Source organism: Zonotrichia albicollis, chromosome 2 (genome assembly GCF_047830755.1).
Source record: "Zonotrichia albicollis isolate bZonAlb1 chromosome 2, bZonAlb1.hap1, whole genome shotgun sequence".
Lineage (NCBI taxonomy): Eukaryota > Metazoa > Chordata > Aves > Passeriformes > Passerellidae > Zonotrichia > Zonotrichia albicollis.
In genome coordinates this window covers 61,401,840-61,426,909 of record NC_133820.1, presented here as the reverse complement: position 1 = coordinate 61,426,909, position 25,070 = coordinate 61,401,840, and the positions used below count along the sequence as shown (strand labels likewise).

Sequence of the window (25,070 nt, the reverse complement as noted above, 5' to 3'; positions counted from 1 at the left end):
TACATTATAAACTGTCTGATTAGACCTTCATTTGGAGGACATCCCAGCTAGAAATACATAAATGAGAAGGGGGCACTAATCAGTTGATAATGCACAATCATCTTCCCAGTAGATAATTTTCTTTAACGGTTTCTTATTAATTAACAATCTGCTTACACTGGGGGGTTTTTTGTAAGTTGAGTCTGTAAAATATTAACAGCCTAGTGCTTTCAACTTTTTTGGAGTTGTTCTGTTGACCAGTCAGGTTCTTAAGCCTTCAGACTTACAAAAGCATTGCTTTAAAATTTTATTTCTCACAGGAATAGCTTAGCATTGTTATTTTTGGCTTATAAAAGCAGCATGTCTATAGATTTTCCATAAAGAATGTTTCATTAAACTCCATTGATGTAATTTCCTATCGCTCCTCTCCATAGCCTGTTTTCCAAACCATTTCTTCCTTTCTTTGACAGTGAGTCCTTTAGGCCTCTGTATGCATTTGCATAATGCTTACTTACCTTTTCATCTTTAAATAAATTATTTCTACTGTGTCTTTTCCCCTTGTGTTCAGAACTAAGCAGTGCACACACACTCCACCAAAGCTGTTTCATTCTTGCCATGCAAATGCAGGTCCTAGCAGAAGAAATTTCATTAACTGATTTCAGTAGAGGTACTTCTGCCTCCTGGCTGACAAGGGCACAAATAAACAAGTCAAGGGAATCTGCAAAAGCAGGTAGATAAAAACACATTGTTCACCTTTGTCTACTTCCTCTAGTCCCACAGGTCTCCTCTGGTAAACAACAGGCTGAGATCTGAAAAGCATGAGGACTTTTCTTCTCAGGATAGAATTTAAATCAAGTAGTTACACAGTGGCTACCACTATGAGACTGTATATTAAAAAAGCTATTTTTTATACATGCACATTGTGCATCACAAACTGAAACAGATAAATTAGTTGCCTACAAATCAATACTAAATTGATTTCTTTGCTGAATGAAAGAATTAATTAAAGAAAAAGCCCTCAGTGTGACCGGGGAGGTGAATTTGGCCTGTACTGACACAGTAGATGTGTGCACAGGGGTGGCACAGAGGGTGAAGCCACCATGCTGATGTGAGCTGGGACCTCAGGGCCAGAGCTACACCAGGCAGCACTAATGGAGCAGAGTCAAGTGCTCTTAGATTCTTCAGCCAATGTGTGATGAGGTGACACTCTCAGGGAGCATTTTGCTCAGAATTCCAATTTTTTCCTTTAGTTTCACATGAACAACAAGAAGAAGCAATTGCATTGAAGAAAACTCAAATATATTTATTATCATGGTGTCCAATGCACAAAAGCATTCAGAGTTTTACAATGTTGAAAAAAACCAATCTCTTACTACTTCTCCATGTTTCTTGGTAATGCACTGGGACTGTTGGCTCTGGAGGTGCTCACAGGAAATAATTATGGCAGTCTTACACAGTGTTGATCTCACCTTCCAGGAATCTCATTGAATGGTGTCTCAGGCCTCCAGCTGAGACATTCTAGTTCCAGCCCTGATAATAAAATCCATGAGAAATTAAAGAATTGAAAATAAGGTAATTTGGACACCTCCCTCCAGCCAGCAGCCATCAGAGCTGGTTCAGGGCAAAGTGTTCCTGCACAAAGTTACCCAGCTTGCAAGCTGCCTCAAGATTCCTGCCCATTTTCCAAACCACAGAGGAAGAGAGAAAGGTCGGACCCTTTTGGGTCTCTCCATCGCTGGGCCATCTGCAGATGTAGGGAAGTCAAAATAGATTCACAGCTCTTTTTCTTGCTCATAATCAAATGTGGGCCTCAAATACTTCATCATTCTTCATTTACATATCTGCTCTATTGAAGGCACAAGGGTTTTTTTGGCTCCTGGCAGATGAGCCAACCAAGCAAATTATCAAAATAATTTTGTAAAAGAAAGATCTTAATAAATGGAAAAATTTCATGCTATAAACATTAAAAACAAATAGTCTAGTAATGATTCCCAGATTTTCTTTTTCATGCCACAACCTTGCAATGTCCCAGAAAAGGAAACTTCAACCAGTCAACTTTGCAGATCTGTTTAAATCTGCCTGTTACCAAGTGAGTTGTGAATGTCTCTTCTGTTAATTTTCTTTAACACTACACCATTTATAATCCACTTGATTTTCATTAGAAGCATTAGTACTGCTCAGGGTCATTAACACACAGTTTTATCCTTAGGTTTCAGCTAGTAACAGTCATCCATTCTAAAACTTAAGTTCACATAGAAGGCTTCATGTCTTGTTTATATAAACTTTTTGTGATCCTTTGCTTGAAAAAAAACTGATTTAGGTGGTGAACTAAAAGGTCATTTGTGTCATGCTGCTGCAGTGTCTCAAAAGTCAGAGTTTTGGGAGAAAAATACTTGAGCAAATTATGGCTTGGTTGCCTTCAAAACTATGGAGACTAAAATCAGAAGTATGATGCTTACAAATACCTTCAGAAACCTTGCAGTAAAACCCAGAGCTAACAGCAAGGGAAAAGATGGACTTCAGGACAGCTACTACTACATTTGTCAAACCAGAAATAAAAGTCAAGTCAGCAATCAATCAATGAGTCAATGACTTCCCACATCTAAATAAGCAGTCTAGAGGTACAACACAGCCAGGACTCAAATCTAATAATCTTTTGTTGATCTAGTCTGCCTCCACAGGGCCTAAGGAGATATTAAATATTACCAGTTGGAAGTTGGACCAGACTGGACTGAGTTGCAAGACCTTTGGAGAATTTGATAGTGAAATATGTTTTGTGACAGCATCAAGGCTCCCAATCATAAGGTGTTCATGGAAACAGCATTTTCCATTTGCACAAAATGGAATAGAGGCTGAAAACTGACCTAATATGGAGGTCAGGACAGGACATGAAAAAACCCCAAAGATTATGCTGCCTTTTAATAAAACTGACAGTAATTACAATTACTGTGATGAACTTATTTCACTGGCGCTTAAGGAATCCTGTACTTGGTTTGCAAAGAGCCAGAAAGCATAAAAGATTAAAGAATGCTTTTATTCAGCTTTCATTTTTCACAGTTCTAAACAGTAAACATAATTAACAATTCACCAATGGTATCAGAGAACACAATCCTGGTATCAGTAAAATGTCTACTGTTTAAGGCACTGGTAGTGGGAAGAAAAAAAGACATAACATGGATTGCTCTTTCTTAATTGGAATTTGAATGTACTATGAAGATGTGCTTCAATGCTTAGAAACCCACAAGCTACATTCACAAACAAATGTTTATACAAGTTTAGTGATTACTGAGACAGGAATCAGTGGCTCCCTTACTTCGACTTTAGAACAAGTATTGCTTTTCTTTGGAGTGGAATAAATTTTAACCTACTAAAAGAAACCAAAACACTAATTACTTCAGCAGTATGGCTTTAAGACCCTGTATTTGGTTACAATATAGCAAGCCAAGTTAAATAACAGCATACAAGTGCCATATACTATCATTTTAAAAGAAGCAGTTTTACAATATAAAAATTAGTTTAGAACATACTAAAGCCAGTTTTTGTACAAACATTTTTACAAAACTGAATTACTAAAAAAAATTCAAGAATGTTTTAAATATGAATCACACTTTACATGTTGTATGCATAAAATTACTTATCTTGATGATATAAATTAGGGATACTACAAAATTTTTAAAGCTGGCATTCATATGCTATTGAAATGCACACATCAGAAATAATGATGTGTGCATTTCAGAAATACTGAAATGTTAGTTCTGCAAAAATCCTTAAGAGTCACTTTTATGTTTGCCAAATTGATGCATGGTGACTTGGGTTTCTAAAAGAGCCACAGTGACCTCCCGTGGCCACCTAAGAGATCCCGGTCCTTAACCTTCTTTTCCATTTTGTGCATGACATTGCACACAAATGCCAATAAACTTATAAGGTACAACAGTGGTTTCATGCCTGGTCCAGCTTCTCCAGCAAAGGACAGTATTTCTACAAAATGAGCATAAGGAGCACAGCCTTCACACAATCTAGCTCCTGGTCGCAGAAAAAAAAGTGAAGTGTCCTCCATGATTTATGAAGAAACCATTCCAAAACCTTTTAGAGAACTGTTTTCTGTAAGACAGTGAGAGATGATGTTGAATAGATGTTCAACTCTTATTCAATATTAGGCTCCCCCAAATACATAAATTCAGCTTTTGAGAAAGCAAAGGAACAGAATGTAAATTGATGCTGCCTGAACCAAGTCCAAAGCAGAACAAGTAAAGTTGTACAAAATTCTTAAATGTGAGTCAAATTCATTGGTACACAAAGCCCAAAATAATTCTAAAAAGAAAGCAAGTGGAGGAAAAGAATGCAAAAGTCATTTAAGTGCCTTCTTCCATTGTTCTGAAGGGATTCAACCAACAGGAACAAAACACTGTCTTCCTATGTCACGAACAGATGAACGTGAAAACAAAACAAAAATCACAGTAGTGACTGTCTCTCAGCTGTAGAACAGTAATCAACACTTACATTCTTCTACTGCTTATAAATCCTCTCTGTTATATCCAACTTTTTTCCCATTGCTTGACTCTTCTGTGTTTGGTGCCAGCCATGTGAAATACACCTTCACTGGATCAATATTCCAATGCTTGTGAAATGATACTGGAATTTGGTGAGAAAGGTAGTCTTTTGGGTAGTCCATTGGCCTTGCCTAAGATGGAAGAATAAAGCAAAAGCACCAGTATTAACGATCAGTAATAATTTTAAAAAGATATCACTGCTCAATGGCCCCTGTGACACAACAATGTGGCACTGACAAAATACACAAGATGGTAACAAAGGGCTTTTTACATCATTCTGTTAAATCAACTGACACACCATTAGATTAAATCCTCAACTCACACTGCAGTCATCATGCTAGGAATGAAGTACACTGACACTAAATATGCCCTATTTCTCAGGATGAAATGGCCACCATCTCAGAAGTCAAGCGATAAACAGTGTAGCTGGTATGAAATCTTTTTAAATATGCCGTTTTGGCTCAATAATGACAAAATTATTTTAAACTATATTCTCTTCCTCTTCTAATGAGAGTTGTCAGCACTGCCACTGTGATTGTGGGGTTCTAATAAGGCCATAAGCAGCCAAAATATATATAGTTTATGACAGGTAAAGGTTCTAAACATGGGAACACCGTGGTGCCAGAAAACTGTGTTGTTATTCTTTATCAGGCTATATCAAACCAGAGAGAATTACAACACAGCTAAAAGATGCAGCTGCTGTCATGATGCTCCAAGTATATTTCATTTTCTCTGGCAGTTCAATGACACTGAGTGCATCATTACATGAAAAATTCCCACCTGTAGTGGTCTCTGGTAAAATAAATACATTTTGTTATTAGAGTTTTTGTAAGAAAAATGCATGGAAGGCAAACATTTGTGTTTTACCTCTAGGAGAAAAAAAACCCAAACAAGAAGAAAATGGAATTATTGGGATGACAAATAATTGATTTGATGCCTAAGCTGGTAACTGAATCAATACTGCACGCTTCACCTACTTATGGTGGTATTTATGAATTCTTCATGCAGTTCTGTACACATTACAGTCGTAAAATTAGGCAACAGAATTTGACATTATGAAATCTGAGTATGTGTTGTTAGTATTTTGGGTCTTTTAATTCTGATATTTAAAACACAGAGTTTTTAAAAATTATTATTAGCTTATTTTTAAAAATTCCACTGAAGAAAGCAAGAGGGAATCTGTATCCTTCATGACTTTTGAAAAACACTTTGAAGAACATTTAGGCTTCAAGAACCTGAAGAATTTATTTTGGATAGAGACAATTTTTACATATCTGAGACCAAGGATTTTTGCTGTTTGAAAATGAATCAGCTTTTTATTAAGCTATAGATAAAATTCTGGTGTTTCAATAATTCTAAAATAATGATACCAACTCTAATAACTAATTTTTTGGGGGGGCTAACATTTGTATTTGGTGTTCTAGAAAAGTTAAATATATTGCTTTAGCCCAGATTTTTTATTTAAGACCACAATTCTGGCTGCTACTCAACATGGAAAGGTTCCTGCTCTCTTTTAGAGTCTGATCATGTTGAAAACCTCTGGAACAGGTTACAGAATATGTATCTACCTCAGCAAGCAGGCAGCAGGAAACCAGTAAGACTGAGCAAACACATCATAGACACTCCAAGAATGAAGATATCTTTGCTTCTGCTTCATAATCTTTGTCTCAGTACAATTTTAGATTCACATACTTCAAGGAACATCACACATCATAATATTTCAGTCAAGTCCTTAGAAAGTTCTTTTCTGGTCAATGGAAAATCCAAAATTGGTTTTCTCATTTTAAATTTTTTTTTTTGCACAATAGTGGATTTAGTAGATTAAGAACATACAATTTTTATTCAGTGGTTTTCCCTCACAGGTTAATTTTAGTTCAAGGGACGTTAAATTAGAATTTGTTACAATCAACAGTAAAGATGAATTAGAAGTCGAGTGCAATTTTCTGTGTGGAAAATCAAACTGCTAGGATTTCACTTTCAAAGTGATTCAGTATCAAATGCACACTATTAAGGATTACAAGGAGGTCCTTTTTTTTTCAATAAGAATAATTCTTACAATTGTGGAGAATGAGTTCTGTTCTGACTCTCCTTTAATTAGGCTGGTTTGTTCTTTTGGGTTTTTTCAGCAGCTGTGCAAGCAAATTTATTCAGTAACTGTTGAATTTATAATATGCATGACTTGTTTTCTTTCTATATTGAATGGAGTAAGCAATGATAAACAAAACAGGAAAGTAAACAGATATAATTTTTTTATATGGACAAGGAATTAAAATATTGAATAGTATGTTTTCAGTTTCCCATTTCTCTAAATAGTAAATGTAATCAGAAATGGAATCTTAACATAGGAAAAGCTGATCATTCAAATAAGAAACTCCCCCTCTCCATTGACAGCTGCTTTCAACTACAGAGTAATTTACTAATTCTCAAGTACCTTATTATCCTATTCTCAGCTCATATTCAGATATGCAGGTCTTCCTAGTTTTTCAACTAGATCGACACCTGAAAAACATCAATTGCTACACTGATTTAAACACTGACTTTTAAAAAAGTTGTGCACTGTTTGGGAAAAAAAATCTTTAGTGCTTCTTGTTCATACCATGGAAGGATTTGGTTTACTTGGCTTACAAGGAAGAAAATCTCTATAGGCCTCAATGCATCATGCTTTCCACTGTGACACTACAGTTAGCTTGTTAAATAGTGTGGGAGACAGAAACAAGATTCAAATCTACTCCAGCCCTTTTCTCCCAAACTCACATGAAAATTATGTTTTGTAAGCTCTCTTTCCCATGTGCTAGCATAGAGCAATTTATCATACTTATACCATTCTTCAGAATCCACCATAAAAGTAATAATTTAATATTTTATATCTTCACTAATGAGGTTATTTCAGAATAGTAAATACTGAATCAATAGAAAAATCAGGTAAGTAGAGCAGGTGGATTTATTGAAAAATTTTACACTCAGTTCTCCATAACCTGCATAAAAAAGTATTGTGTTGTAGGTTTCCTCCCTTAGAGGACATATGACAACTATTCAAAGCATGTGGCTCCTAATTCTATTTCTTTTTCAAAATCCTCACCTCTGACTGCATTTCTAATTAAATGTAGTTATAGATTAGATAAAATATTACATAAACTAGCAAAGCATTGTAGCAATACATGGTAAGAGAATGTTCTTATTTGATCAGTCTTGTTCTGCTGAGAATCAAGGTAAAGCAGCAGCAGCATCTTGGTTCGTGTTATTACATATTGATGGAATTTGAATATTTATGACTGTTTTGTGTGTACACTTAAAAAGTGAAACACATTTTTAATACTCAGAAATAGCTCTCAGACCTGATGAAAGAGAGGACTGTGTGTTATAGGGATTCCTAAGCCACTGAAACACATTCCAAGGACCATATCATCGGGTGCATCCATGCTGTAACACCGGCACTTGCTAGCAAGTAGCTTCTGAACAGCTGTTCTGCTGAAAACCATCCTGAATTAAAAAAAACCACATGAAATGTATAAAAACTTCTAAAGACACCAAATATCTGCAATTAATAAATATTGCTAAATTATTTAAAACTGCACGACTGAATGTAGCCCTCTGACACAGCACATTTGAAATTCAAAATTTAAGAGGTCAGAACTGACAAATAGTGCAAGAAGCATTTTCTGAAAGATAATTAGTTTTTATACTGGAAACTAATTATACCAATTATACCCATTGTTGTTATTCTAACAATAATTTAGCTACAAACCATTTTTACTACAGTTTAGAATTCCTCCTAAAATTGGCCTGGACTCAAAAAAGGGTGTTCTCCTCAATCTTACTCAAATGTAAGGGAGAAGAGTTGAGGACTTGAGACCAGCATGTGTCACTACACAGAAGGTGTGAGGTAAATTACACACATTTGGGGAAAACATCACTGTTTCTGTTGAAACTGATTTGTGTTGTAATTTAAAACATTTGCAAAACTCAAACCAGGAACTAATGCAGATCTCAGTAGGAATTAAAATAAATTACCCTCCTCCACCAGTGATATAACTGTATCCTCCTGTTCCCAAGCCGTAGCCATAACGCTCTCCAAGGAATACTGGTTCATTTGGATCATAGCAGCTGAGCAATTTTCGGAGTCTGAATATACTACAATATAAAAAGCCATTAAAACAAAATCTTGTAAACATTCTCTTTGGAACAGACATTGCTACCCTCAACAGCATTCTGTTAAATAGCACAAAGATGACAGGAGAAATTCTGAAATTCTACCCAAAAAAACCTGCCCCAGAGATATAAACTGCTAAAGGGAAATTTACGATGGATGATTTACTATGAGATATGACTGTGCAATTTGGTCAAATGATGAACAAATTAGCTTGAAGTATTTTTTAAAGTAGGCAGTTTGTCAGCAAAACTGCATGTCATCTCAGAGAAAACATGAAATGACACTTTCCAAGCAATATGATCTTTGCAAATTATCTATGAACATTTACAAATTGCAAACTGAAAAGGCAGATTCAGTGTTATGAATGTTCCATTACCCACATGATCTAATGTAAAGTCTTGAACCACTGTTCATGACCACATGATCCTGCACATTGCTCACTGTGCCTTGTTTTTGCTTATGTTGCAGTTTTATGAGAATGAGATCTAATTTTCCAACATATGCAAGTTCCAAAACACCATTCTGGGCAGCTTGGACAGCTGGCCTGAGCTTATGGAACCTTTCTTCTGACACATTTCTCTGAGGAACACATCTTAGGAAGGTTATTAGCAAATGACTAAACCCTATCAGCTCAAACGTACCTACACAGGAATGCCAAAATGTGGTGTATTCAGGCTATGTGATCACACAATAACACTGATATGCACATTTTTAACCAGGCTACAACATTGTTTTTAATACCTGTCAAAAGAATACTGATGGGAAGTGACAATTTTTTTTCTTCAAGTAGTATAAAGCCATATGACTAATAAAATAGCTGTATCTCTTAAATAGGTGAATATTGCTAAATCTCTTACTGACATAAACAGTGGTAGCTCCTGAAGTAATGGAATATATACCTTATCAGTGTGTCATCATCCACTACAACTAACCAAGGGGTTCTGGGAGAAGTATGATTCAAAAATCTTTCCAAAATGGCAAAAGTTTTCCCACAGTGACCTAAAAAGAAGATAAATTAACAGAACATATACTTAAATAAAACAGGAATTAAATTAAAAACAAGATTTATTCCAGCTATCTGTCAAGCTGTTGAACAATGCTGGACTAACTGCTATTCTTAATTTAAAGAGCTGTAAAAATGAGGAGACTATGATAGAAGCAAATGTTCTGCAAAGTACTCCAAAACACTGTCACAGCATTTCAAGATGCATCAGGCAGATCCATTGCTTTTACAGAAATATTGAAATCTATTTTAATCTACTGTACTCCTCACTGGCAACTCAGGTCCTGATCACTGCCTCCAAGCAAAGGTCTGAACAGTTATCACAAGATTATAAGGAAGTTCAGGAGGTAAGACACCTTTTGCTAGGAGTGCAGAAGTGAAACACCCTGGTTCAGAATAAGCAGGACCTGAGAAACAAGAAGTTTCAGACTTCTATTGAGTCTTTTTTAGATCTTGGACAAACCTCATTTCAGTCAGTGTGAGTCTTTACTCATCACAGTTGATTGTCTAAAGTAATTACTACTATGAATATTACATTTAGTAAACAACCACTCAAAATAACAACATTATATTTGAAGACACTTTTAGTTAAAATATTCTTTGAGAAAATGCAGTAATTCTATGCTAAAGACATGAAGGAAGTCCTTGCTCTGGTGATTTTGTGAGACTGCGAATTTAACACAGACGGATATCTGAACATTTCCAAAATGAAACCCAAGATTTCTATATTATACTCTATAAAAAAACGTGGAAGCTTCCTGGCGCCACTAGAACCGCTGGGCATGGCTCCTAGCACTGATCCATGTGTGCCCAGCAGCCTCGCTGGCCCCTGACATCTCTCACTGCTTGCTCGTGTTCCACTCCACCTGTGCACACAGAAATCCCTGCCTGTGCTCTCTGTGCTCTAACAGGCAAAACAAAGGGGCAGAAATAACCCAGAGATCAGAACAACTGACCTAGTGGGCTAAGTAAGGCTAACAGGCCACTCTACCTGGACACTTGTAATTCAGAAGGTAATAGATATAAAATATCAGCCTAAAAACAATACATCCAGTGAAAGAAAAAAATAAAATATAAACTCAAGAAAGTCATCATGCTCATAGCCTTTTTTATATTCAAACACAAAGTAAATTGATTTAAATGCCTGTTATTTCCTACAGAAAGGTGTTTCAATCCTAACATTCAGTTTTTGTGCTTAAATTGAGACCTGCAAGGCACATGGATATAATATATTAACACCATATGGCAAGCGGTTTATGCTTAGTAACCACTTGGCACTGCCTGAGGTCTTTTGAAATAAATTTATGTCTTCTTCACTGTTAATGATCCTACTGAAAATCATAAATAACTGTAGAGTTATTACTCTTACCCCAAGTAATAAAACCATTTTTTTTCTCTTGGAGAAAAATCAGTATACCATGCTTCCATAATCTCTGTATTTGGGTTTCTGCTTAAAAGAACACGTTGTCTACACAGGGGGACTCTGAATGTACTCTCCATCCATTTCCTGTGTGAAGAGCATTCTTTAGTTTAGGCTGCACATATGTGCTAGAGAAAACCGGAATTTCTACATGATATGCTTGACATGAAAAACATATCATCCATAAAACTCCACTTATTCATTCAGTCATTTGTGCAAAACTGACAAAAGCTCACCTCTGTCAGTGTTAGGTATGCCTAAATCTATAGTAGGAATGGAGATGTCTGCATAATCACTGTAGTATTCAATGAGGGCAGCTTCTCTTTCCCAGGTCTGCTTTACCACTGGTACTGCAAAACAATGATTGGCATTAAAACACAAGGAACTTGATTAAAATAGATACTTGATCGAAATGTTCATGTTAACCACGTTTTGTTAGCTACATTTCTTCACATGGTAATAAAAATGCTGCTTCAAATACAGCATCATGATTCTAAATGTCCATTCTATTTTCTTTCCTATAATATTTAGAGAGGAAAAAAGAAGTTTTAAATTTTATGAAAGCCAGTCAGAACAATTTTATTTAAATTATTTTAAAATTATTAAAATATTACTATATTTTCATTATTTTATTATTAATATTAATACTTGGAAACTGTCATATTTACATTTTCCAACCAAAGCATAACCAAAGTATGGAATTCTGCTTTTACACTTGCTATTGTATGATTCATAGAATACATCAGCACAAACACTGTCAGAAATCAGTCATTCTTCCAGTATTGAAATGGCACATTTTAATCCAATTGTAAAGTCTGTGACATATTCTGAATCAGAAACAGACCAAATGTACGTTTTGAAATACTTTACTGGTATTATACACATCCTATCTGATAGCAACATCATATTAATGCTCCAGAGTGTGTCTCTGGAGACACACTCACGAGACATTTTATAACCATTCCTGTTATAATACATAAATACATATAAATATTTCTGTTTCATTTATAAATAAGAAGTATTTGTATAGTGCAGTTTATAAATATCACACAATCAATTTTAATCCCATGGAGATTCTATTCAAAGGAGGATTGCTTAATGCTTCTCTAAAAAAAACACCTTTTTCTTACCAGTTTGCCATTTCACATCAGGATTTAAAGTTGATCACACAAAATTCTAATAATGATGCCATGAGTGTTTACATTACATTGAGAAGTGAATAAATTATGGGTAACACAAAAACAATCCAACCATCTGCAGGGTGTTCAGAGGAAAACCATCAGATTGAAATAGTGATGCCTCTTCATTCTTAAAAATGAGGAGGTCAGGCCTGAGATGAGCAAGTCCTCTGCATTCTGCTGTTACTGCTGCTCTGCTCTGTGCTCTCTGACACCATCCAGGAGGTCTCACCAGTAGCAGGTAGTGCTTCAAATGGAGGAAATACTTCCATAACTTCCCTTTGCTGCTGTACAACCCTGATGCTTGTGAACAACTCCCTTTAGCCCCTTGCTAGAATCATCCATCATCTAATTTGAAGTTTGTTGCCTACCTAGTTCTCACTTCCCTCTACTCTGAACACACAGAATTTATTAATCTTGATTGATCAACACTCAGTTTGGTAACAGTTACCTTTTAGTGTTAAGACAGACTAATAAGAATTCAATGCACTAATGGAAAGACTTTAATATTTTGAAAAGAAAAAAACCCACTTTTGTAGCATATTGCAATGGTCCGTATTACTTTTAAAAGTTCTTAAAAGCATTCTCATTTTATCATAAAAATTCAAAAGGAATTATGTACAAAAAATGTATGGGCAGGAAATTATTTTCTTATTTTGTTGAAATGTTTTACTTAAAAATGTTTCTAAGCAGAACACAACCAGAAAAGTTTCAGAAAACAAGGCTTCAGAAGAGAAGAATCACAAGTACACAACAGCGTCCAAACTTCCCCTGGCAGAAGAGCTGCACCTGTGAAGGTTGTTTTATCTTCCTCCAAACAAGGACCTGAAACTCAGCAGGGTCCTTTAACACACAGAAATATTTGCAATTATAGACTGAGCCTCTCAGTTCCTTTGGTGGAGCCCCCCCTTCTTTCTATAAATGAAGCAAAGTTTCCTGAAGCAAGGACTTGAGTCTCATCTCAGTTAAGAGCTCCAGCAAGGGGGCTGCTGGCTGAAGTGCCCTTCTCCTTCCCTTGTTTGTCTTGATGGAAGTGTCACCGTGCAGATTAATGTCAGTTGTAAACTAAATCCCACAATACTTTGTGATTTCTGGCAAATGGCATCTTCCAAAGAAAACTACTTGAAATTTTGGACTAGATGATGATGCAAATATTTATCAATATGTATTAGTACTTGTGATCACACCAAAGTTTGAATACCACTAGAGATATTTAAAGGTCAGCTCTAAGCTCTTAATGACATTTTATTTCTGCTCTTTCTAGAACTCTGATGCATGTTCGCAGTCTTGAAAATTTCTTTTATAACTACAGATGGTATGTGCAAGAAGGAGAGTTGCATCTGAAGTAAATTCTGAGGTAAAATTTAGCTGCTTTTAAAAGCACATCAATTTCCAAGCTTTACTGCTGCATTAATGTAGTTTTTGGCATACAATAAAGAATAACTTACCAGGTAAAAAGAGCTCTCTGAAGCTGGCATCCATTAATCTTTCAAAATCTGGAGTAAGATTATCCTCTATTCCATAACACTGGAAGCTGTGAGGAAAGTTCAAGAATTTTCCTCAGTCTTCAACAGGTGTTTCTTGAAGGATGTTTATGCTATCTTTTTGAGGCCTTATGTTTCTTTCTGACTTTCTAGGGGTTTTTTTTCTTTTTCTTATTTTTTTAAATTTTAATGTTAAAAATTAACATGGATCCAGGATGAAGAACTCTTCAGTGAACTCCAATTACAGGCCAGTCAATTTTGTTTTATCAAAAGTTACTTAAAAAAACCTAAAAATTATGTGACTAAAACACTACAAATGTGCTTTTATCAGGTGCAGTAGCATTAAGAGAATAATTCCATAAATCTCATTATTCAAAAATCCCACTTGTTTTTAACTAGACTTATTTAAGAAAAGAGCTTTTACTTTCATCCTGTCCTCTGACAACAGGTATGGCAAAAATCTCTCAGAATTTGGTACAACTACTAAGCAACTACTTTATTTTCAAATATTTTTTTTGCCAATTATAATCCCTTTAAATTATGCTTATAAACAAACTAAGCCTAATGGAGAGACTATTATGCTCCTGGAGTATTAAAGAGCACACAAAATTCAAGCAAATTCCTGGAAACAAATCTCTTCCTTAGTAACAAAATGTCTAAAAGCAAACTAGAACAGACTGGTAGGTGGCATCAAGTAGGTGGAATGTCTTCTGTTCAATAGCTGGATTTGGAATTTTTCCTTCCAAGCTTTGTTGAGACTTGATTTCCCTCAAGTTAGCTGAGCATTGCTATGTGTTAGCAGAAGTTGAGAGTGTCTGTGTCTGTTTTCTGTGCCTCTGAGGAGGAAGTTAATGCTCACTGTGTGTATCTTGTTGGGCTGCATTAAGGGATTTTGGTTTGTTGTTTTTATCCTGGTGACTGCAGCTGTTTGTGCAACTCTACAATTTTCAGATGAACCTCCAGACGAAGCATGCTATAGTGTTTCACACACTCTTGATCTGGCCTACTGGTTGGACAAATTACTACATATGATCAGATTTCTAGAAGGGACAGATTTTCCCATTCCAACCATTCTAAAGGACACGTGCACATGGAACAGCTAGGAGCAACATAACAGCATAAGCTGCTCAATCTTTTACTGGACAGGAGGGCAGGACAAAAGGAAGGAGGAGATGAGGGCCCTTTCAGCTTGTTCAAATTTCTAAGTTAGCCACCAAAGAGCTGCACAATTGTTACTGCTGGCACAAAGAAAAGTGAAGCAATTATCTGGGAAACTCACTGAAGGATATTAATAGCTGCTGTATTAATTCATATTGCAACAGTTCCAATTTACAACAATATCAGCTAATCCTGTGCATGTTTTAATTTAGGTATTTAATTCCAAGTTTTTTGGCAACAGTCATTAATGATGAAACCATTTTTAATCTTAAATGTTTAACAGCACTCCTGAGGACTTTGAATAGCAAAAAGATTCAACCTGAAGGATGAACTGTTTAAAATTCCAAAACTTTCCTGTTTCTGAGTTGATTTTGCAAACATTTAGTCCCAAGAGCTGCAGAGATAGCATATATCAGCTTGCTTTTTAAATATTCATTTTATAAACTATATTGCATGGAACTACTACCTTGACCAGCCAACAACTTACTTCTGTCACCATGAAATTTTCGACATGTTTTTACAGCAACAAAAACATCTTCCTTATTCACTGGCTCTCCCTATATGAACAAAACAAAAAATAATCTTTTAAGTGCAGGCTGTGCCTGTAGTATTTTATAGGATATGTATGTCCTTACATATAATAAAACAGGAAATAGCTTTTCATTATATAGCCTATCAAGCAGAACAGTGTTCTCGTGATACACCAGGAAGTAAATTTTTATATTTTGAAAAAAAAGGCATTGGTTGTTCAAAATTCCTGAAATAACATTCTTGGAAAATTTTTTCCATTGATGTAGTACTCTGACAAGAACTAAAACACCTATCATTAGGAAAAGACCATGAGTATAAAAACTTGTTGAACTAAGAATGATTAATCTGAAAAAGAATGTTTCTTAATTTCTTTGGAATCAGTCACTATGAGAACACAAATTGTATCACACTAGGAAAAACCAGCTTAAATGATACACACTAGAAATCTTTGAATTTCCTCAACTGTAATAAACCATTTGACCACTTTGATTTGTTATCCTTTTTGGCACCTAGAATTTTGCTCTCCTGGAAGCATGGAACACATTCTGGCCACTAGCTATACTTAACTCTTAATATAATAAATGTATTCTCCTAGAGGTGGAAGAGATGGGTTGTACTTTAAGGCACCAAATACTATATTACATTCTATCTTTAACCTCAGCAAGTTTTAGATTCCTATCTGTGGGGAAAAAAATAAAAAAAGATCATCTATACTTCAGTATCTCACTGTGTAAGGAGTGTAAGGATAAATAATTTATAGATCATGTGCCAACCAAACATTGTGGTATAAAGACTCATTAAAGCATACACAATATTAGTTGCCAGGAAATATTCTGTGCCACAGAAGCCTGAAAACATATCCAAATTACATCCTAGATAAATGTCAGAACAAACTATTTTGTTGGGGTTTTTTTTTAGCTTACTTAAAAATATTTTCTCAAGTTTTGAGATTTTTCAACTCAAGTATTATATGTTTTAGTAAGAGTTTTACTTTTACTAACCAAATGACATTTAAAACATTGTACTTACACAAAGTGGCAGAAAATTACTGAAGGTTGTTGCACAGTGATCAACCTTATACGAATTCACATCATCTGTGCAGAACTCGGGCACTGGAGTAAGATGTGGTCCTTCTCCTTTCTGCCAAATGTACAGGGCAATCTATCAAAATTGGAAACATCTATATCAGTCATTAATCTAAAAAAAAATTTTCAGAGCATACAAAGAAGTCATATTAACAAGAAAAGTGAAAGATATGGGATGGTGTAGATTTGTCCCTGAGTTGATAAACTAATTCATATTCTGCCTGTGGCACCATGCTCAGAGACAGGTACTGGTTGCTGGCTCTTCCTGTCACTCCCTCCAAGTGGAAGGATAGAGAACAGTACTTCTGCTCCTGATTCACAATAAGAAGACAAAAACAGTCTTAGTCCTAGTTCAGACCTAATGCTAGATGTACAAGAAATTCCATTATTCAATTCCAGCTTTGAATAGGCATCAGGGAATATGCCATATATTGTACAGTTACAAAAAGTCTAAGCAACAACCTACAAATGAGCAGCAGCACGACAAAAACACTTCACCACATCTGCAAGATACGAAAGTGATATAAATGTTATGGATATAAGATTTAGGTACTTGGAAAGTAATAAGGTGACACAAACAAAAAAGAAATAATAAAAACAATGCAGAGCACAATAAAATACCAAAGACTAGAGGCATATGTTATTAGGAGTCCCTCAAACTAAAATACTCCTTATAAACTTTAACATTATACACAATCATAAAAACCAACAGATTATATTCTTTGATTTGCTGTCAATCTTGATTCACACAAGAAGAGTGTAGACAAAAAATTACTTAAGACAGAGAAGATGATGATTTATTAAATAAATGAGAGGGAGTGAAACTCTCTCTAAGGAGACATGAGACTGTGCAGAAAGAATAACTCCAGGGCTGAAGTAGGTTATCAATGGCAATAAATTTGAAATAAACCATATGCAAAGACCTGCTAACAGAATAATAAGTGGATGGAAGTAATTTTGTTGGTTGGGTGATTAACTGTTTCTTACTAAGCCATCTGTGGCACATAAAGGAGTGGCTCCTAATGATCTTTTTTTTTTTTTTGGCAATATGTTTCGATACTTTTTTAATGCTGAGGTAGACTGTCATACTGGAAATATATAAACGATTTTGTCTTAAAAATAAAGTTAAAATAAAATGACATTGTGAAGCCTGAGGTCTTGCATTGAGAAAAATTAACAAGAGGAAGAAAACACCTTCCTGTCTTGTTTCTTACAGCAAAATGAAAGCTGAGAGGGATTCAATTGTTTTTGAGAAAATGAGGGTAAACCATATAAAAGAATGGTTTTGCATAAAACCAAATTTATTTAAATATGCTACATATCTATACTCTATAAATACACCATAGATTTATATTGTAAATGAGGAGGTTTACGACCATTATGAGATCTGAAAAAGGAGCAGTAGTGTTATGTAAAATGTTTGGTTTTTTTCTGGACCAGAACAACAATTTACAGATGCTTTTCAGGAGTGTTCAAATAATTACAACTACTTCAGGATCACTCAATTTCAGGCCAAAATCTTAATCCCATTCTTCCTTCCTTCTTCTTCCCATTCCTTACCCGAATCTTAATCATGTTCTTATTTCAGGCCAGAAGCGTATTCCAGATGTATCCCCACTTACTTCTGAACCCCTGGTTCAGAACTTCACTTTGGTAACAGTACAAACCCCTGGACAGCACAAACACTTGAAGTGCAGAAAAAATAAAAAAGGCCTCCAAAAAAGTAGCACAGATACTCTTTCAGAGCCTCCTTCTCATGTTGCTTTCAGTCAGTTCACTCACTGTCTGAAATACCTTCTGCCAGCCTTTTGAAAGCGCGACACACCAGAGACAAAAAGAAGTCCTTCCAAACTTCCCAGCTGCAAGTTGCAGCACTGCTTGTTCACACAAAGGTAGATTCCTCAGAGTATCTAATGCAAACCCCACCATATTTAGCACTGAGAGTCTGATTCAGAAGGTGAGGCTGGCTAGAATTGAGCTACTACTCACCTCAGCTTACGGTTCATTAATTGGAAGTCTCTCTCCTTCCTTATAGAGCAATCCTTAGAAGACACCTTAATGTATACAACCTTGCATGCATTCATAATGCATGCATAAGAATGCATGCATTCTTATTTGAGTGCAAGCTTACAAATAATTTTTTTCTATGCTTAAAATATAGTTCTAAAGTATTGCAATATTCTAAAGGAAGGAAAAGAAATCTAACATGTCATTGCAGTCAAACTTTTTAGCAATGGTTAAGACATTATGATTTAACACCATTCAAATATATAACTTTGAGATAACTTTTTCTTTCATCACACCACTGCTTACCTCATGCTTTAAATCTATTGTAAAGTCTGATTTGAGTGGTTCGCTCTTCAACTTCTTTGCAAGCCTGTGCAATTAGAGATGAAGAAACTTAATCAAACATATTAAAAAAACCCCAATCACTAGTGCATGCAGGAAAGTGTGGCTGGTACTACTGACCATCTTATAAGGGGAAAAATAATAATAAATCACATTTCTGTATTTATTGCCTTGAAAAGCAACTTATATTTATCATATAAATCCTTTTTTTAAAATAATCTGATGTTAACATTAATTTTCAACACACACACTTTGATACATTCTTCCTACACAAGAAGAAAATTCTCATCTGGAGATGGCAGAGTGTCTGGCATAAAATTTGCAACAGATTAAAAGCAGCAGCACATTTGAAGCTCAGTATTGATCAGCATCTCAAACTACAGACAAATTCTCTGTCTGTGTATTTCAAAGCATAGTGTTTAAGGACTTTCAATGCATGAGGACACTGATCCTTGCTATGGTAAGACTCATTCAACTACTGAAATTTATGAACTTTTCAAATCTCATCTGAAAGCACCTAAGAGTCTAAGCAGAAATAAATATGTAGTTTGTCTGTACAGCATGAGAAATGCTTCTAGAGGGCAATGCAGCCACTCTACAACCCAAGAATAAAACCACTGTCTGGGGGAGAATGCATTCTTAAAAATACAATATGGAATTGAACTAGTTAAACATTTACTATTGGACAATTATCAGCTACTTGATGTAGGCAGAATGAAGCAAAAGAATCACATGCACAGCAATGATACAGAAGTCTATTTCTACATTCTTGTTTAATTTTGAAGTGTTTATAATAATTATTCTTGGAATGTGTAGAATAATGGCAAATAAATGGGAAGTGACTTAAAATTCAATTCTTACTTGTTAACAAGTGGAATGCTAAGTGCCCAACCAGCAGCAAAATCCGGAAATTTAAAGACTGTAGGATTTTCAGCAAAGGCATAATGGTGAATTATTGTAGATTCTTCATCATATAATGCTTTACCTAAAAACCACTCCTGTAAAGGAATATAGGAAACAATTTTGTTCATCTACAGCATCCCTTTAGTGAAGTTGATGACTGCATTCATGCTGAATAAAGCAAACCTGAAAACAAAAACAAGGGAAGCACATTGTTCACAATAAATAATCTGGACAAAAACTGTACTTGGTGAGAAATGAAACTAAAAATTGTTCTCTGAAATCAAATACAGGCTGTATTTTCAAACTCCAGAACAGACCTTGGCTTCCACCTGTTCAAAGAACACTGAATCCCAGAGTCACAGAATGGCTGAGGTGGGAAGAGGTCTCTTGAGATCACCTCCAATTCCCCGGGAATCAAGCAGGATCACCCAATGCAGGCTGCCCAGGACTCTGTCCAGTCATGTTTTGAATACATTCCACAGCAACCTGTATAGCAACTTTTTATTATTAGGCAGACTGCTGAGACTATAAAATGAATATTGAAGGAGGTCTGATATAAATCACTTTGAATTTTGTATCTGATGGACTACAGCTGTATATAAGCAACCAGGGATGGACTGTTAAACTAAGATGACAATTGCTATGTAGAAAACCAAAGTGTTCTATTTGCCTTTTATTGTGTGTTGGAACATAATTTGTTATTTTATTAGAATCTGTATGTAGTGCAAAGGAGACAATAAAACTGGCAAAAGGGCAGTATCTAGAACAAAAATATTTGTGTTTCTATTCTATGAGAATATCAATTACAAGTAGATGTTTCTGAAACAAAAAAAAGAATATTCCAAAGGTCGCAATATATTCAGTCCTCCATTTTGAAGACCAAGTGTTTCAAAAGGTAAGACCTCCAAATTTTTATTTTTATTGCCATTTTAGAAAAGAACTGTGAGAAAACACATGGCCATGTGCCTGAAAAAGAAGTAAGTATGCTAAAGTGACTCCTGAAGCAGAGTTACAATAACGAAGCAAAACATATTTCACACAGGAGATTTTGGCTTCTCTTATTACAGGCAAAGGACTGACACCAAGGTGGGGTTTTTTTCTGAACAGTAAAAACTCTAAATATTAACACCTTTCATGTCAGTTGCATTGTCAAATTTGCTTTGCTCCTTGGTGACTGTACTTCTATTTTGTTCTGCAAGTCTTTTGGTGTTGTTTTTCTTTTCCAGTAGGTACAGAATAGTTATCACCAAGACAGATCAGAAACAGAATGTAAGGAAAACACCTACTATTTTACGTCAGAGGCAAACTAGCATCAGTCATTCAGTCTGATGATAATCAGAATTGATAACAGAGAGGAAAATGGGGACAAGGAACTGGAAAACAGTCTATATTAATCTTTTTATTTATGGTGCATAATTTTCAGGCTATTCACAGAAAAAATGGTTTCTCTGCTCAATTTTAACAGTTCTTTAATAGCTATACAGGCATTTGTACTGCTTCATGTTAAATACCGGGCTCTCAGCCTCAGCAACAGAAATCTATCCCCCTGTTTTAAGGTGTTTGGACACATCTTTTCCAATATTTGGCAAAACACACTCAATCACATTCAAAAAGAAAGTCAAATCTAAATTTTTATTTCACCTTAGACTTGTCAAATCTTCTGAGTGTTTCTACCAGTTTTACGACCTGTATTCTTGTGTCTTCTTCACAGAAGAAAATCCATGAGGAGTTCCTACCATAGGTAACAGAGAAGCTAAAAAAGAAAGAAACATTTCATTAATAAGGTGGCTTATGAACAAAAATTGCAAATTCAAGGCACATTCCCCAAAATAAAGTTTGTCATCAATTCTTCATTTACAGAGAAGTGAAAATTTTTACTCCTCATTTAGAATTACACATCCAAGGACTATTGTGAATGGATAAAAATACTGACTCTGCTGCTATCTATTTATAAAAAAACAGTTATTCCAGAAAGAAGGGAACAGAGACACATAAAGAATTTCCATTCAGAAATGTACAAAATGTAAATGTAATGTAAAAACTTCATTAGCTTTTCCAGTACAGTGAAACTGTACAGACTGAAGGGAATCCTCAAAGATAGCAATAATTTCAGTGCAGGATTCCCAACTCCTTCAGAAAACTTACATTCCCTGTTTCTCTGTTCCTCTAGCCTTAATTCTTCCTCTACTCATCAAAACAGCTATATTAATTAATAACATCCTAATGGAAAAAAAACCTACTATATTTATTTTTCCAATTTCCTTTGCATGGCTTTTGGGAATGATTCCCAAGGGTAAGTACTTAAGGTCTCCAAGAGAGTTTTATGGAGACCTCAGAGCACAAAAGCTTGGAGTTCAGACTGCAAGGAGACCTTGGAGATACCACAGTAAGATCCTGTTTTGGATAATTTTTAAAAAAGGGATTTCTTCTCTGCTGAATGAACCTTTGGGGCACAGTAAGGATAGTGAGTGGTAAGATATCCGCTGATTGTATCTTCTAAAATTAAGTATTTTGTCCAACTTAACCTGTGCCCAAGAACTAAAAATTAAGAATTTTCACAACTGCTTAGAGACCTCCTTAAAAATGCTGACAGCTACAGGACTGAGAAATCTATTCTTTGGAAGCAGTTTTCTGATACAGATGCATCTTATATCATAATTAAAAGTATCATCAGCTGCTACAGGATGGGCCCTTTTTCCTCTTTTGTCCATTGAGAAAACAAAACTATAGAAGCTTCAAAATAGCAACATACTTCTAAACTACCCCATGTCTTCATTTGCCGAAAGTACTAAGTGGAACAGTACGCACAAAGAAACTCATATTCCAGAAATCTCAAGATGGAAATCCTCTACTTAAGATTCCTCTTCTGATTTCTAAAGAATTTTCTTCTGCTTTCTCACACAAATGAGCATTTGTATTTTTTCTTTTAGTTTTGCTGTCTTATAAGAGCTGTATCTGTAAACCCTGTCACCATGACATAAATAATTCAGATGAGGAACCACAAGGTCATTGAAACAGGAGCTAAGCAGGGAAGACGATTGATAGCTTGAACATCATCTTCCAGTTTTCAATTTACTTCAAATCTCTCCTGCTATTTTTCACAGTTTACATATATCTCACAGGCAGCTGCTATACAAGCACTCATTACATTTTTCTACACACAAAGTAATGGAAAGCAGAAGGAAAAGTATCGTGTCCTGCAACCACTCTGACACAAAAACCTCACCCTAAATACATCTAATAAATTATATTAATTAAGTTAAAACTCAATGGGCTGCAGATTTCAAATGCAAGCTTCAGGCAAAAGACAGTCTTCAGTACCATGGAGCTTCAGGATTACTAAAACAACTTCCTGACAGTTTGCAAGATACTACCATGTAACTGCAGCATGTCCTCCTTGGAGCCATCTGCATAAGCTAAGAAGAAAAGACATTTGAGACTACCTCTCTTTTCTGATCATACTAATATGAAAATTTGCCATATAAGCATTTAAAAAGATTCTGAAACCTAAAACTTCTCACTACAGAGACATACAACTCTATAAGCAATAAACCCCCCCCAAAAAAAGTATTATGATCTATTTTTTTAAATTTATTCCACTTCATTCAGTCAAGTAATCTGAAAGATCAAAATTTCTGTAATCACTCATATCTTAACACTGTGAGAAGTGGGGACCACATAGAAAAATACACATTTAAAAATGCCATTTCTTTAGACTAGTTTACTTCCCTAATAATTTTAAAATGCGCCATGATTTGAAGAAGGTTGTTGCTCAGTTAAATTCTATTATTACTGTTCTTTTATTTTAAATAGGCTTCTCTGATTTAAGTTTATCAGAAAATTGCTTTATAAAACAAAGAAAAGTACAGTAAGAAAGTTAAAATATAAAGTTGCAGCTCTCATTGAAAATTTTTGCTTTTTAAAAAAAGCAAAAAAGGTCTGAGTAACTAATAAATATATTCTTGCTTACAAAATCTTCTGAAAATGACTGGCATTCATTACACTTACTCTGTCATTAATGGCAATATTGTCCATGCACCTTCATGCCTGTCGATCTGATGAATAAGCAGAACTGTAGGCAACTCCTTTAAGAAAAATAAAAATATTCCCATTAAACTTGGATTATATGTACTTTCTTCCTAAGCATCAATCAATCTTTTAAAAAATAACAACTAATTGTTCCAGAACAATTAATGGAAAACCAAAACTAATTGAATTTCCAGTTGGTTACTAGGTTTTGACTGGCAAGTAGCTCTGAAGAATAGATGACTTAGGATGGCATGAAACAAGGTGAACTGCAAGTTAAGGATAGTGCTTCTTCCAACCTCTAATTTCTTAATTGTCTTTTAGCTATAAAGCTAACAGACTTTGAGTTCAATGCTTTGCATAAGAACCCATGTAATCAATAGATCATAGTAATCTCCTTGCCATACTATAAAATCCCATGAAGAAATACTTATAAATTATGAAGGGTGTTCTACAAAGGCTTCCATTGGACAATCACGTTACACACAGCTTAAGTGAGAGTTCCAACACTCTTTACTTTGAGCTGAGCTTTGACCTGTCACACTAACATCATCACAAAATCCAATGGATTTACAGAAAAATCAAAATGAGGAGTTAGCATTTTTTTCTTCCTGAAAGATCAAAGAGGCTTTCCTACAAAGGAAAGTACTCAAAAATTCCTTTGCTCTTTTGTTACTCGATACCTCTTTCATGTGGCAGATCCCAGTGTCTAGCAGATAAGCTAGAATTCTGGAGTACTTTCCAAGAAAAAACACCATTTAAACACAGCCTTCTGATAAACCAAAGTGCACGATTTGTAATACGTGTGGAAAGCTGGATGCAGATACATCCCTCAATACACAGGCAGTACCCTACTCCATCAGTGAGTCCAATCCCCCACTGCAGCATCATTGTGTCCAGGTGCAACACCAGCTAAAGAGAAGGGAGAGAGGCTCCCTGCTCACCTGACAGTCTGACAGGGGCTCGCTGCCCACAGGAGCATGGCACTCACCACAGCTTTCAGGGGGACAGCACTTTGGGTTGGCACAAAACCTCACATGAGATGCTTACTAAAAAGCACAAAGTCAGCAAAAGAGGGATCATGGTGTTTGAGGAGTCGTTTAAGCCCAGCTTAAGCACCATACAGCTGCTCAGCCAACCCCCCTCTTCCCCTGTCCTAGCTGAAACCAGGCCAAGGAGGAAAAAATCATTGGTAAGTACAGGGAAAAAAGGGAGGTGGTCACTTGTAACAATTTGCTGGGCAGGACACTTGTC

General features: G+C 35.5%; 1 protein-coding gene across 3 annotated transcripts in view; it reads right to left on the bottom strand.

Moving 5' to 3' along the window:
* Positions 1–2,994: 2,994 nt before the first annotated feature.
* B3GLCT (beta 3-glucosyltransferase) overlaps positions 2,995–25,070 on the bottom strand; it is a 45,779-nt gene continuing 23,703 nt past the window's right edge. For 2 of the 3 annotated variants that reach the window (XM_026790738.2, XM_026790739.2), the window contains 11 exons: positions 23,799–23,875; positions 21,432–21,543; positions 19,749–19,885; positions 18,852–18,915; positions 16,483–16,614; positions 15,410–15,479; positions 11,339–11,452; positions 9,579–9,678; positions 8,541–8,660; positions 7,865–8,009; positions 2,995–4,660 (listed from right to left, as the gene is read on the bottom strand). In XM_026790738.2, coding sequence (XP_026646539.1) covers positions 4,493–4,660; positions 7,865–8,009; positions 8,541–8,660; positions 9,579–9,678; positions 11,339–11,452; positions 15,410–15,479; positions 16,483–16,614; positions 18,852–18,915; positions 19,749–19,885; positions 21,432–21,543; positions 23,799–23,875 — 1,239 coding nt within the window. In that variant the 3' untranslated portion in view covers positions 2,995–4,492. The remainder of the gene's footprint in view (positions 4,661–7,864; positions 8,010–8,540; positions 8,661–9,578; positions 9,679–11,338; positions 11,453–15,409; positions 15,480–16,482; positions 16,615–18,851; positions 18,916–19,748; positions 19,886–21,431; positions 21,544–23,798; positions 23,876–25,070) is intronic. The other variant, XM_074535301.1, reaches the window with a different exon arrangement.